General features: G+C 50.0%; 1 protein-coding gene across 2 annotated transcripts in view; it reads left to right on the top strand.

The window, feature by feature from the left end:
* The window catches only part of TBCD (tubulin folding cofactor D), a 160,909-nt gene that overhangs the window by 81,161 nt on the left and 65,555 nt on the right, over positions 1-14,193 (top strand). For both annotated transcript variants that reach the window (XM_059046889.2, XM_059046890.2), the window contains exon 14: positions 5,315-5,471. In XM_059046889.2, coding sequence (XP_058902872.1) covers positions 5,315-5,471 — 157 coding nt within the window. The remainder of the gene's footprint in view (positions 1-5,314; positions 5,472-14,193) is intronic.

Raw genomic sequence — 14,193 nt, 5'->3', positions numbered from 1 at the left:
AGAGCCCCACTTTCCAGTTTTCTTGTTGAAGAAATCCATCATCTTGCTTTCTCCCCTTCTGAGCTATTTTACTTTGTGAAAACCAAATCCCTTTCCAGTGACTGTGAGGCAGGGGTTCCACCGTTGCTGTCAGTGGCTGCGTGGTCCCGTCTCTCAGACCCCAGTCCAGCAGCGAGGCCTGTGTGTTGCTGGCAGCACTTCTTCACCTGCACTTGGATGTCAGCCACTGATGTTTGTGGCAGGTGTTATAAATGGGTCACTGGAGCTTTCAGGAGAAAGATTTTGTAACTGCCCGCGCCGAGGACTGGGGTGGGACTTGCCAGGGAGGCTCTGCCAGGCAGCTGCAGCAGCATGGCCACATGGGTGGGCAGGGCTGGCAGTGAGACCCTGAGGCCCAGGCGGGCTTGGGTCTCTACTTATCTGACCTCGCTCTGTGGGAGGATGCAGGAGGACACAGGGAAGTCCAGCACCTTCCTGTTGTTGGAGGGCCAGGCAGCTACCCAAGGACATCACATGCATATGTATGGGTGCCAGGGAGCAAAGTTGGGGTTTGTGGGGGCCACCTTGCCACACAGAACTCAGAGCCCACGTTTCCCACCGGTCTTTTCTCTCTCAAGTAGGGTTGAGCCCCGAGTGTAGCACACGGCTCCCACTCTGCCCTCTCACAAGCTGACCTTCTTCCATTCCTCGAGACAGAGAAGTGGATGGGCCGCGGAGCAGAGCCAAGGAGTCTGCGGAGCGCGCGAAGACTGACGCCTGGAGCCACACGCGGGTGGCGGGTGCGCAGGTCCCGACCCTTGAGCCAGAGAAGCGGGCCAGATGCGCCTATGGTTGGACCTCCTAGTCTGCCGATTTTCCCACCAATAAATGCCAGTCGGCCATGAGGGGGTCTCTGTTGTGCTGAGGCAGACGTCTGTTAGTGGGTACAGATGACAGTGTGTGTCCTTTTCCTCGTGCCTGGTCGACCTCCAGAGCCATCTCACAGTTACCTGGGGTCAGGCTCCCCCAGACACTCCAGGGCCTCGGAGGCAAGCAGGTCGAGGGCGGGGCCGTGTCCCTGTGGAGGTGGACTTCTCCCTGGGGGCCCTGAGCACCTCTCAGTGTAGTAGTTGGGTGCGACGTCCACCTGAAGTAGAAGTGGACAGTACTGACCGCTGTCATTCATAGTTGTCTATTTTGAAATTGATTTTGTCCAATGGACGGATAAATTGGGACTCAGCAGTTAGCATCCAGATTTCCCTCAGGCTATAGAGTTGCTGAACGGTCTTCCCCAGAACCGTCTGGGCAGCTGGGTAAAGTGGCAGTTTTAGAGAATCTGGGGCGGCAGTGACAGCGAGTTTATGCGATGCTTCCCCTCGAGGTGCCACAGCCTGTTAGTTTTGACATGCATTGGGCCATGAATGGGCTACCCTCTTCACACAGAGAGTGAATATGAACGACACTAGAAAACTAGGAGTAATTCCAGGTAAACTAGAACTTTTCCAGGTAAGATAAATGAAGACCAATTTGAAGCATTACAGATTTGGTTTAGTTCAAGTTTGGATAATAATTTTAAAATCGCTAATTAGATTTAACTACCTTATCTGAAACAGTTGTGGTAGTGTCTGCTGGTTTGGTTTGGCATTTATACATGCTCTGTGAGTCTTTTTATTTTTTATTTTATTTTATTGAAGTATAGTTGATTTACAATGTCATGTTAGTTTCAGGTGTACAGCCCAGTGATTCAGATATATATATATATATATATATATATATAATATACATTCATTTTCAGATTCTTTTCCCCTAAAGGTTATCACAAAATATTGAGTAGAGTTCCCTGTGCTATACGGTAGGACCTTGTTGGTTATCTATTTTATATATAGTAGTGTGTGTATGTTAAGCCCAAACTCCTAATTTATCCCTCCCCCCCTTCCCCTTTGGTAACCATAAGTTTGTTTTCTATGTCCGTGGGTCTATTTCTGTTTTGTAAATAAGTTCATTTGTACTGTTTTTCAGATTCTACATATAAGTGATATCACATGATATTTGTCTTTCTATGTCTGACTTCACTTGATATGATAATCTCTAGGTCCATCCATGTTGCTGCCAGTGGCATTATTGCATTCTTTTTTATGACTGAGTAATATTCCATTGTGTATATGTACACTATATCTTCTTTATTCATTCGTCTGTTGTTGGGCATTAAGATGGCTTCCGTGTCTCGGCTGTTATAAATAGTGCTTCAGTGAACATTGGGTATACATGCTGCGTGAGTCTTAACTGTATGCTTCAGTTTTAGGAGGTAGACGAAGAGGGACGGGTACTCTTTCAGAAAGCTGACCTTAGTTCCTGGTGTGCTGACTGGTGGAGGCAGACCCTTGTTGGCTTCAGTGGCTCCTGCTCAGGGAAGTTTGCCTGGTACTCCCAGGGTATGATGCCAGGCAGAGAGGGCTCTGGGGGCTTTGCAGGTGGGAGGGGTGGCATGCACCTGGTTGTGGCCAAGAGAGATGTGAGGCCAGTGGGGAACTGGTGTAGTGGCCCTGGGGCACTCACGAGAGGGAGCCATGGGCAGCTTGGGCTCTGCTATGCCGAGGTGAGTCACTAGGCTGACCAGAGGCTGAGGCTGGTAGTGGTCCAATGGTGGAGGGGCTGGGTAGGGAGATGCTGGACCAAAGTGAAGGGTTCCTCTGCAGAGGTGTGGCTGCTGTGGGTGGGGCAGGCCTTGACACAGGGAAGCAAGGAGGGGCAGCCCTGGGATGACCACTGTGCCCTGAACTGTGCCCCAGAGGGGCATGGGCCACTGACTGACATGGGATGTGTGGGTGAGATGGGCTTTGTTTCCGACGTTGTGGAATTGGAGGGGCCTTTGCATATCCCATGTGGGGTATTGTACTGCCATTGGGTTGAAGACATGAGAACTTGGCAAGAGAGTGGCCCCATGTTTGGCGTCCTCAGCATGCACAGAGGAGGAATAAGGCCAGCTGCAGGCGTGGGTGACCTTGGTGTCCACAGTGTGGGTGTCCCGCCAGAACTTTGAGTGCAGGTGCCCTTGCGGTGCTGCTAATATTGAGGAAACATGTTCTTGAGTTCCTCAGTCCTGGTTGAGATGCCTATAACTGATAACACAGTGTCTTTGAGATTTTTATTTTGGAGTACATTTATTCTGTGTAATTTTAAGTAAATTTATGTGAACATTTACAAGTCTTACTAAAAGTAATCATCATATGTATACAAAATAAAAGGTGCAGAATCCAATCTATTTTTTGTTGCTCTCTATGGAGAATCAAAAGTCCTTAGATGCAAAAGGCAGAGGGGACATTTGTATATAATATTCATAGTTCTGCCATCGTTTCTTTTGATTTTTTGCCTGAGACTGTTTCTAGGTACATTTCTTTGGAAGATAATTTCTGTGATGCCAGTTGCATGTGCAAATAATTGGTGCTTCATTTTTCTTAAATTCGTACCTTGAGTGTCTTTTTTCAGACTGCAGATTACAGTAGAGAGAGAAGATAGAGAAGAGAGAAGTGAGGTGCCCAGACCCCGGGGAGATGCCAGTCCAGACGTGCCCGAGAGGGTGGGGCTGCCGCAGGGAGGGCTGGTCCCCTCTGGCTGTGCCTTTGGTCACTTGTTGCATATTGTGACCCTATCCGTCTCACCGCTGGTTCTCCGGCTCTTTTCTTTGTTCGCTTTGTTCAGTGGTTGGTCTCCCCTGCTGTCTTGTGCGTCGACCTTCACACGCTCACACCCGTTCGTGCCCGTGAGAATCGTGCACGAGTTGTCTGGGCACCGCCTGCCCCACATGGGACGCTACCATGTTCCAGTTCTACCCTGGACATCTCTCGCCGTGTCTGCAACATGTGGCCTGAGGGGTGGTGCTGCTGGGACAGGGAGACTCTGGCCGTGTGCACAGATAGAAGAATGCGCTCCCACCCTGGCCTCCTGGGGGGCGTGGGCTCTGTACCTGCCCGTCCGCTGTTGTGCTTGGCGGCCCAGTGTTGGATGGTGATCCACGGACGTGGTTCTGCCCTGGTGCCCGGGAGCTGGGGTGTGCGGCCACGCCATCTTCTCAGAACAGATGCTCATTTTCACTTTTAATACTTCTCTAAACACCGTGGGAGCTGTTTAGTGTGCTTTATGGCAGCATCGTTGTCTATTTTGGATCAGTAGATTGAACTGATGTTCAGTCTTCAGCATGTTCTTTCAGAGAATTTCACTGAGTGTGATTTAAAAAAATTAATACTCTACCTTTGAATTGTTAGTTAAAATTTTTCTGAAGGTTATTTCTATTACATTTTACTATTATAATCATTTTTTAAGAGGCTTTAAAAAATTGTTCATTTATAAAATTAGTTCAGTACCTTTATACTTTTAAAACCCTATGCATGAGTGTTATATATTTTCTTTTTAAGTACATGTCTCTAATAAGCAGACCTTTCCCAAGTACTTGAAATACATGAATCTGATAAATTTAGTAGGTAAATACAGTACAGTTTCAGCTCCCTTAAACATTACAGTGCTTTTTACCATGTGTCTTAAATTCTCTCCTCTCTTTATATCAAAAATTACGTGTGCACTATTAAAAACTCAGTGAGACATTTTAAAATGGAAGCAGGACCATCTGTATGTACTTCAAATTCCTTTAAATATCACAGGTGTTTTAGATAACTAAACGTATCTGGGTTATTCCTGAAGGTAGCACAGAATGACCATGGGCTTGCTTTACTTTGTCATCCTAGTTCTCAGCCCTAAAGCTCGGTGAGGTCACAGATGCCCTCTGAGCAGAGTCAGGGCACCTGTGTAACGGGGTCTCCTCCCTCCGAGCTTGCTCACCAGCTGGCCACTGCTTTTGGGCAGAATTAGAAGCCCATCTATCGTTCATGGTCCCCTTGACAGCAAGACTCCGGGGTCAGGTGTCCTCTGGATCAGATACTCTTTCCTCATCAGAAGGTGTCCCAGGTGACGTTGCTCCCATGAAATGCCAGCCCCTTCCCTTGCTGCTGGTGGCCTCTTTGTCCCTTCGTGTCTCCTTGGGCCGGGCAGCGTCCCTTTGGTGGGCCCCGCAGGCATGTCCGTGCCGTCCTCTAGGAGTTTTGGGGCAACTTTTAAGAAACGTTTTCACCCGAGTTGAGCTGGTAGCCGTGTGTCTTCCTCGCAGATGCCCTTTCTGAGCAGGTCGTGAGTTTCAGAGTGACTTTGGGTGCAATCACGTGTGTTGCTCACACCTGCCTCTCCGGGGCTGAGGTGCCAGCAGGGTTGTGGCACAGAAGGTGCAGCGTCTGTGGAGCCGAGTGCTGCTTCGGGCCGCCTCACGGTCTCTGTCTCCCATGTGCAGTTGTCACCGTGATCCTGAAGGCGCTGACATACGAGGAGAAGCGGGGCGCCTGCAGCGTGGGCTCCAACGTCAGGGACGCCGCCTGCTATGTGTGCTGGGCCTTCGCACGGGCCTACGAGCCTCAGGAACTGAAGCCCTTCGTGGCCGCAATCTCAAGGTAAAGCCTGTTGAATGATTTTCCCGTCACTGTGGAGGAGTGACAGCATTGGCTCGCCTGCTTCACCGTCTGCACCTGTGCAGTGAAAACCAGCTCAGCCTCACAAGGCTGGAAAAATACATTTCCCCTGGTTTCCTGGACAGAGCAGTGAGGGCAGCAGGCTGTGCCACCCGCGTGGGCGCGAGCCCTACTTTTAGGATCCTATGTTTGTGCCTGGCAGAATTCAAAACAGATGTGTCCTCAGTATAGTGATGTTGTGAGTTAATTTTTTCCCTGTCTCCTGTTGGACTGGAGTCCCTTTGACGTGAAAAGGGAGGTCAGGTCTCTGCTTCTGGTTGTTGGTTAAGAGGCTGGAGGAGGCGGCCAAGCACGGCGGCAGCCTCTGGGTTCGTCATGGTTGTAACACTGACCCGATGGCTTTTCCGAGGAGATGGACTGCAACGTTGTTCTCAGGTCCTGGAGGCCGCCTGCCACAAAGGAGGTGCCGTACAAAGAGCGGGAGACCCCCCCAGGTCTCAAAGCATCAGCACGGCAACTCTGTCCTGACATCATCCTCCCCCTCCTCTGGTCCGCGCAATGGGTCCCTCCCACCTTCTGAGCACCAGCAGGGCCTGGGGGAAAGCCGCGGAGGGCGTGGGCCACTCTAGGGTCAGGAGAGGGTCCTCAGGCCTGTTTACTGCTCCGGATGCGTGGCCAGGCTGTGTTTCTCAAGCTTTACCCTCGAGTGAAGGAGGAGCCTGCAGAGCAGCCTGAGGACTCTGATCCCTGCTTTGGGAGCTACACTGCTTCCCAGGAAGTTGTAAAGGTGTCTGACTCCTCCTAGTCCTGTCCATCCTTGGGAGGGGAAGGGTGGGGTGGGAGGGCAGTAGGCTTGTGGAGATACCGTGGCCTGAGGCCTGGCTGCAGGTGACCAGGCTGCCTGTGCCTTTGTCCCTTGTTCCTGCCCTCGGGGCGTGCGTTCCCCACTCTCTCATTGCTCTGCAAACGTGAGATGTTTGCTGTTTAATGCAGCTTCAGGGAAGGCGCTGCCTACTGCTTTCTTGTTCTGCTCCTCAGCTTTTTGGAAGTTGCTTCTGTAACTAGAGAATGAAAGCAAAAAAAGTGTGTTTTGCTCATTGTTTACATCAGCAGTCACAGGATGATGAGCCCTTAGATGGGTGCTGTCTCGTTCAGTGTCACAGCTTCCCACTCCTCCAAGGACGCTTGCCTGGAGCTGAGCCAGGCCTGGCTCTGCAAATGCCACGCTGCCTCTGCCAGAAGCACATGTGTGACTGCTTTGGGGGAATCTGGTCCAAATGGTCATTCCCATTTCAGAGTTAAATCATCCCGACAAGGCTTCTTTTTTCAGTTAAACCTTTGTGGCTGAGAGCTTGGAAGGTTGCAGGAACCTGGGCCCCCGCTTTCTCCAGGGACTCTCTTTGGTTCAGCCCAATGGGAGAAGCCTTGCCAAGGGCTGAAGGGTCAGTAGAGGCATTGGCACAGAGGTGGGCGGCCACCACTCACCACGTCCTCTGCTTCGGGGAGAAGCTTCTCATTGCCCTGTCGGTGAGAACGTCAGAGTCACAAGACCTCGTCACCAACTTGGAGAGAAATAGTGTGAAGGGTCCTGAGTCCTGCTGTCCCTGTTGGCATACGTGGGCCAGAGAGCAGGGTTCTGTGCAGGCCCTGGGCTTGGGAAGGGAGACTCTTTCACCCAAAAGCAGATACCATTGCAATGCTAATCTCAGCAGTGGTTTTATAATGCAGAGTACCAGCCGGTGAGCAGAAGTGCTGGTAAGTGTTAAGCCTGGTCCTTGCTCACGTGGCATGAGTGTCAATGTGGATTCCCGGTGTGGACGGCCCTTCACAGACTCCTGTCAATTTCCCTGGAGGCTGAAGGGGCTCTGGCACATCTTACTTCAGGGTGACGCCCTGTTATTCAGAAAAGGAAAGACCCCCTTTGGTGAGAGGGTTACTTCCTGGAGCTGGCACCTCTTGGGAGAGGGCTTTGAAGACACCAGTGACCCCACTGGGTGGAGGCCTGTGCAGCCCACCTGCTGGACGAGGGTGATGCAGGTCTGCTTGCAGCTGAGGGGTGGGCTGAGCCCTACTGTGGGGCCCCAAGGGAACTGGAATGTGGGCCGGGGGGACGGAGTACAGGTGGGGGGTCAGGACACCGAGCTTTCTGAGCTAGGACTCATTTTAAATAATGGTACTCAGCACGAGGGACAGATCACAGCTGCGTGCACTGGTGGCAGCGTCCGTCCGCAGAAACTCACGTGGTTCACCTGGGGCCTTTGATCTCCGTGGAGGCTGCATTTCCCTGCTGTCTTGGGTACGCCCAAGCAGTCACTGATGAGCTTACATACACTGAGACCACCAGCTTGCAGGGGAGCCCAGAGACTCCTGCTTCACAGCCCTCCTAATTTCTCCTAATTGACCCTGGAGTTAGTGCCTCATGGAGTTTCTGCTCAGAAAGGCCCCTCTTGTCCCCTTCCCCTGTGCCCATCCCAGGACTGGATCAGCAAGTGCCTGTTGGAGCCATGCCCTGCAGCTTCCTCAGTCCAGTTTGGCAGGTTACGAGGGAGCCTGTGCTCCAGCCTTTCCCCGACCAGCTAGACGGCAGGCCTGGGGGGTGGAGCGGGCAGGCGGGCGGGCTGGAGGGTGAGTCACAGTGCCAGGTGAGTCTGCAGGACGCTGCTGGTGCTGGCTTCCCTGCCCCAGGAGTATCGGTTGGGGTGTGTCCTTTGAGATCAGCCTCCCTTGGTTTGTAATAAGTGACCACATTTTAATTGTCAGCTCTTAAGCCCATTCATCCTGGCACATGATAAAATCTTGATATCTTAATACTTTCACAAACTCTTCAGTAGATCCTGCAAAAGTAGACAGTTGAGATCAAACTCTAATTCTGTAAATGAACTAGAAACATCTGGTGAAAAGAATCAGGTGGTGGTAATAATGAGGCAGGGCTGGGCTCGGCCCACACAGAGGAAGAGGTCAGAGTGTGGCTGGCCGGCCAGCAGCTCAGAGAGCCCTGCAGGGAAGGAACGCTCCCCTTCCTAAAGGAACCTGAGGAACTGTCTGTCCACCTCACCTGTGAATATGTGCTTACCCTCTCTGTTTTGTAAATACCAAAAAGGAAGTTTTTAGGTCATTTTAATCATGGTTCGAATTAGCGTTGGTCGATTTTGAAAACCTGCATTTCCTAAGCGTTGTATGTAGACACGTTAAGAGATGGAATTTTGTGGATGAGTACATAGGACTTCCTGAAAAGCCAAGTGTAATGTAGGGAGAAAGAAACACATAAAGTTAAAATGGTAGAGGATGGTTGTGCATTATCTAGAAAGTACCATCTCACCGGTAATCAAAAGCTAATTTGCAAGAAAAGGAAGAAAGATCCCTGTTGCCAGCATGTGTGTTGGTTGTCACCTTCTAGCGATTTCCTCACCTGAAACTCTTTTGTAAGCCGAGCTCCTGTTGACATCAACCCTGCAGGGCCCCTCCCGCACCAGGGGCAGTGTCCGACTCAGCCTCGCCGAGCCAGCTGGGCGAGCAGGGCAGCGTGGGCAGTGCCTGGGGATTGGCTCCCAGATCTCTTCCTCGAGGGCAAGATTGTTCTGAAAAATCAGGAAATGGCAAGCATTGCTCAAAGCTACATCTTGTTCCCACTCAGCATTTCTTGATGGCAGACTTCCAGGGGGAAGATAACCTTTCTGTTTTTGGAGAAAAGTTAAGCGGCAGTTACTGACCAGAGTGTTCCCCCCCGTCCACCTGTTGGGTCTCCCCTCAGACTCCGTTTTAGCTCTGCCGCGAATGAAGAGCACTTTAAAGATGTCTTGTGTTTCGCCGTTGTGTCAGCTGGTATGAGCTTTGATTCTTCTGACTCAGGGAAAGCCACAGGTGCGTCTCGTAATTTATTCCAAAACCAATGTGACTTGCAACTTTCAGACAACACGGATGGGTAGGAAATTATTAGTCTGATATTTAAAAAAGTTTTTGACTTTGAAATGACAAGATTACTGTTACTTAAGGTAAAAAGTATGTTTTGTATTTTATTGCTACAAAATATGACATAAACTAACAACAATAGAGTTCGGGGTGAGATCTGCTCTTTGCTGTACCTGCTAAAACCAGGTGCCTGGAGCTCGGAGCAGGTCCAGGCACGCAGCTCCCCTGACTCGGACAAGAAGGAAAGTCCCTTTCTGTTTGACACAGACCATCTTTCTGTGTTGGGAAATCCTGGTGAAGTATTACTTGAACTCTCCCAGCGAAAGCAAACAGGTGAAGATACCTGAGAGCGTTCCAGCCCCGGTGGCTGTGGTTGGTGTGGTCCTTGCTGGCTGCAGTCTGGCCCTGCACCTCTCTCTGAAATTCTGAGTGAAAGCACATGACTCATGCTCGGCCCCATCCTGCCGGGAAAACTTCACAGCACATGGGACATGGGGGCCCCGGGGGAGCTCTCACGTTTATATTTAACCAATACTGGCATGCCTACTTTAATTTGAAACATGCTAGTATTTCTAGATAAGCCAGTTTTTTTCTGAAAGTGTGAAATTAGAGTAATTTTCAAAATTCAGTCCAAATCAGAACAGTATTTAAAACCTGTTGCATTCATAGGTATATACACAGTGGATTTGTTGAATTAACTTGAGTCTATGTTTGACTAAGAGCTGTGCTTTTTAAGTGGTTTTGTTATATTTGTCCTCCTGTGTTCTGTGAAGTTCGGTAACATATGGATAAAGCAGCCAGTATTTGAAGCCATTTACTTGCGAATGCAGAAGCAACCTGACGGAGGTGGTTGGGCCTGTCTCTAGTGCCCCAGGGTCAGGTTCTCAGGCTGTAGCCAACGCAAGCCCTTCAGAAGCTGGCCTTCGCACGAGCCTCACCGTGCGTGTCTTGAGTCGGCGGCCTGGCCCTGTGGCCCTTGTGAGCTCGGGGTCTGCTCCTGTGACCACAGGCAGGGTGTGTTCACCGTGACGGAACGGGAGGCTTGCGCCCAGGGGCAGACCCACCGCGTGCCATTCAGGGGGGTTTCTGCCGGGCTCCCACGACACGCTGTCTTTCCAGGAATCATTGATGCGTGGCAAGTGACCCCAGGGACCGAGCCAAGTGGGCTGGGCCTTGCCACGGGGGCGCGGGAGGCCCACAGACCCACCTCAGTCCGAACACAGAGGGGTCTGCAGGAGAACGTAAGCGGCGTCACCTGTGGTGGGGACGCCGGAGCTTGGCCTGGGCCCCGTCACTGCCAGGTAACTGTGGGGAGCGTGTGCCGGAAGAGTGAAGGAGACAGAGCCCCTTCCCTGCGGCTGCCGACTGAGGTTCAGGGGAGGGGCTGGAAGGGGGTTACACACACGACAACGCTGGGAAGGACCCTTCGGCACAGGAGTTCATTAACGTTTTGGCCCAGTCACAGCGTAAGCGGACACACTTGAAGCCACGCTGTCTCCGTTTGGCACCACAGAGCAGGCCCCGCAGGCTGACCTGCACAGCGCAGCGGTGGCACAGAGTGGAACTTGGACTTGGCTCAGTGGTCTCGGCTGCACCAAGGAGCTAGATTGAAGTTGGGCTCAGCCTGCCCCGGGCGGGGCCAGAGTGTCCACAGCTGGGAGGCCTGGTGGTCAGAGCGGTTCGATGCATAACTTAGTAGTGACCTTACAGGGGTTATGGTGGCCTGTAGGGTTAGGATGGCAGGTGATTTTAAGTGTCTTCTCTATGTTTTTTCCATTCTCTCATAAATCAGTGTTCCATAATTTAAAAATTGCAATTTAGGATAAACAGATTGACAGGAAATTTCAAGAATTCAGTGTAAAATGTGAACTTTTGGTACAGAGGCAGTATAGATAGTCAACATTTCTCTGGTGTCAGATGTTAAAGGAAAGCCGAAATTCTTGGTTAGTATCTTTTCCTAGAATACATATGATCTTATGGAGTTTTTAAAAAGGCTCTTATCGGGACTTCCCTGGTGGCGCTGTGGTTAAGACTCTGCGCTCCCAACGCAGGGGGCCTGGGTTCGATCCCTGATTGATTGGGGAGCTAGATTCCACACGCATGCTGCAACTAAGAGTTCGCACGCCACGCAACCTGATAACTAAGGAGCCTGCCTGCCACAGCTAAGACCCAGCACAACCAAATAAATAAATATTAATAAAAAATAAAAGTAAAAAAGGCTCTTACTAATATGTAAATATAATACTTAAATTTCTATCAATGATGAGAATACATTTAGAATAAAACACCAAACATGTTTTTGTTAAGAACAGTAGTGTGTATACGTTAATCCCAAACTCCTGATTTATCCCTCCCCGCCTTTCCCCTTTGGTAACCATCTGTGTGTTTTATATGTCTGTGGGTCTATTTCTCTTTTGTATGTAAGTTCACTGGTATCATTTTTTTTTTTAGACTGCACGTATAAGCAATATCATATATTTGTTTTTAGCTTAGTTTGTATGGTGACCTCTAGGTCCATCCATGTTGCTGCAAATGGCATTATACACACTACTATATATAAAATAAACAGCAAGAACCTACTGTATAGCACAGAGAACTATACTCAGTATTTTTTAATAACCTATAAGGGAAAAGAATCTGAAAAAGAATAGAGACACACACACGTATAACTGAATCACTTTGCTGCACACCTGAAAGTAACACAACATTGTAAATCAACTATGTACTTCAATTAGAAAAGAAAAAGAAAAGTAGTTGTGTAATTTTTGGTTATTGAAAGATCACAGTATTAAATGTCTTGATCAGTTTAATGATTTCTAAGATTTTGTTAACAAAAACAATTACGATGTTGAAATGGAATCAGTCTTTGACTGGTCCTGCTAAAGCTGATGAATTTCCTTTAGTGTTAAGCCCAGTATTTTTACAAAATCTCATTTTGGCTGTAGTTTATAATATAGTAGAGAGTTGAGAGAGGAAAAGGGAATAACTTTCTGTTAATAGAGTTTTGCTGAAATTAATTTCAGCTTCAACTAGTAAAAGGACCCCAAATATTGATACTGGATCTTTAAAATTCTTCAGATATTTAGTGGCTTTTCAAAAAAAAACTTTAAATTTTGAACTAACTTTAGGCTTAAAGAAGAATTGCAAAAATAATAGACGTTCCCATAAGAGCCCTTCACCAGCTTCCCTGAATATCGACCTCTTACAAAGGGGACCGAGGAGTGAGCTTTGTGTGGCGCCAGTGGTTAAACCGCAGCTGCTCTTTGGTGGTGCGCCTGCCCCCTTGGTGTCGCATTTGGGGTGCGGCCCCGACTCACTGTGTCAGTTGAGGTCTGTAAAGTGACTTGTTTTTGTAAATAAATAATAAACATTTTGGGGGTACTTTGAGATTATGTAACTATCCAGTTTCTACACCCAGCACCCATCAGGTACTGCGCTAGGCTAGCAATGGTGGTTCTTTCATAGGAAAACATGTCTCCTCTGCTTTTTGCTCCTTTGTTTACTTACATCAGTGTGGGCCACGGGTTATCTTCTAGCACTGTTGGTTATTTTGTTGCTGAGATTGCTCTGCCTTTGGCTGTTGGGAGCAATTTCAGGTTGGCTTCTGTGCCGTGTGTTCCCTGCCCCCTTGTGCCTTTGTTTTTAATGGTTTCTCAATTTCTAGCATGACAGGATGCCCCAGGCTTTTCTTTTTCCCTCAACCCAGCCCTGGAGTCGACTGCCTCCAGGAGCCTGTGTTCCTCATAGTGGAGAGGAGTATTTAGAATCCAAGACCTGGATTCCACTCCCATTCCCACGGTGTATCCTCTGCACCTCCGGCCTGGCCAGCTGCGTGGACACCTGCGGTTCCAGCCCCGCACCGGGTCCCCTGGCCTCCTGTGAGCAGCGCTTCTTCATCCTGGCTCCCTCCTCTGAGGCATCCACACGGCGTTGTTTCAGAACTGCTAACCCTCCCCCGTGAGAAACACACCCGCCCCAGGGGAGCGCATTCCTGTGTGTCCTCCCCGTCCATCGAGTGTAGTGTCTCTGTGTAACGCAGGCACATTTCCTCTGCTGTTGCAGGACCCCACTTCCTATAATTTCTTTTTAATTTGCATTCAGGAAAATTCACTCTTTGTCGTGAACAGTTCTGTGGGGTTTGACAGATTTGTAGGGTTGGGTTCTGCAACTTCAGTACCACACAGAATGGCTGTCGGATGGGAGGGCAGCACCCCTTTCAGGTGATCTCTGTGTGTCTGAATAACCCTTTTGCAAACATTTCCTCTGTGGGCTGATAGGAGATGCAAATTTACAAGTCACACTTAGAAACAGCACTTTGTCCCCACTTTGTTTTCTGTTGTTGCCAAAGCCGACTGGGCACTTAAGTACCTTCTGGTTTGTCCCTGATGGTTGAGGGTGATCACGTAGTGAAGGGAGGTTTCAGTGAAGCTGGCGGACAGTGTGAGCCTGGGGGCTTCCTTCTTGCAGAGCTTGGTCGTGGTTTGGCTTGTGGCGGGAGGATCGTCAGAGCTGCTCTCTGTTCTTTGCCCACAGTTTCTGGGGAGATGCAGGGCTCATCGCTCCTGCTGGCCTCCTGGGCCCCTGCTGGCTGCCCACGCGTTTCTCTGTTTGTACCTGTCGTCCCACCCCGACCCTGCCCTCCTCGTCCTGCCCCGTGAGGCCCGTACACGAAGCCACCCTCCCTGTGACTTCTGCTGGCTCTCAGGAAGTCGGGGTTGGCCGCCCTCGCTGCCCCATGAGCGTCTCTTTAGCCAGGGCCCCCGAGCCACAGACGGGCTTGTGGGCATGTGGGGGA

Source organism: Kogia breviceps, chromosome 19, assembly GCF_026419965.1.
Source record: "Kogia breviceps isolate mKogBre1 chromosome 19, mKogBre1 haplotype 1, whole genome shotgun sequence".
In the NCBI taxonomy this organism is placed as follows: Eukaryota; Metazoa; Chordata; class Mammalia; order Artiodactyla; family Physeteridae; genus Kogia; species Kogia breviceps.
Note: the sequence above shows the minus strand (reverse complement) of the source record. Positions and strands in the feature narration are given on the sequence as shown.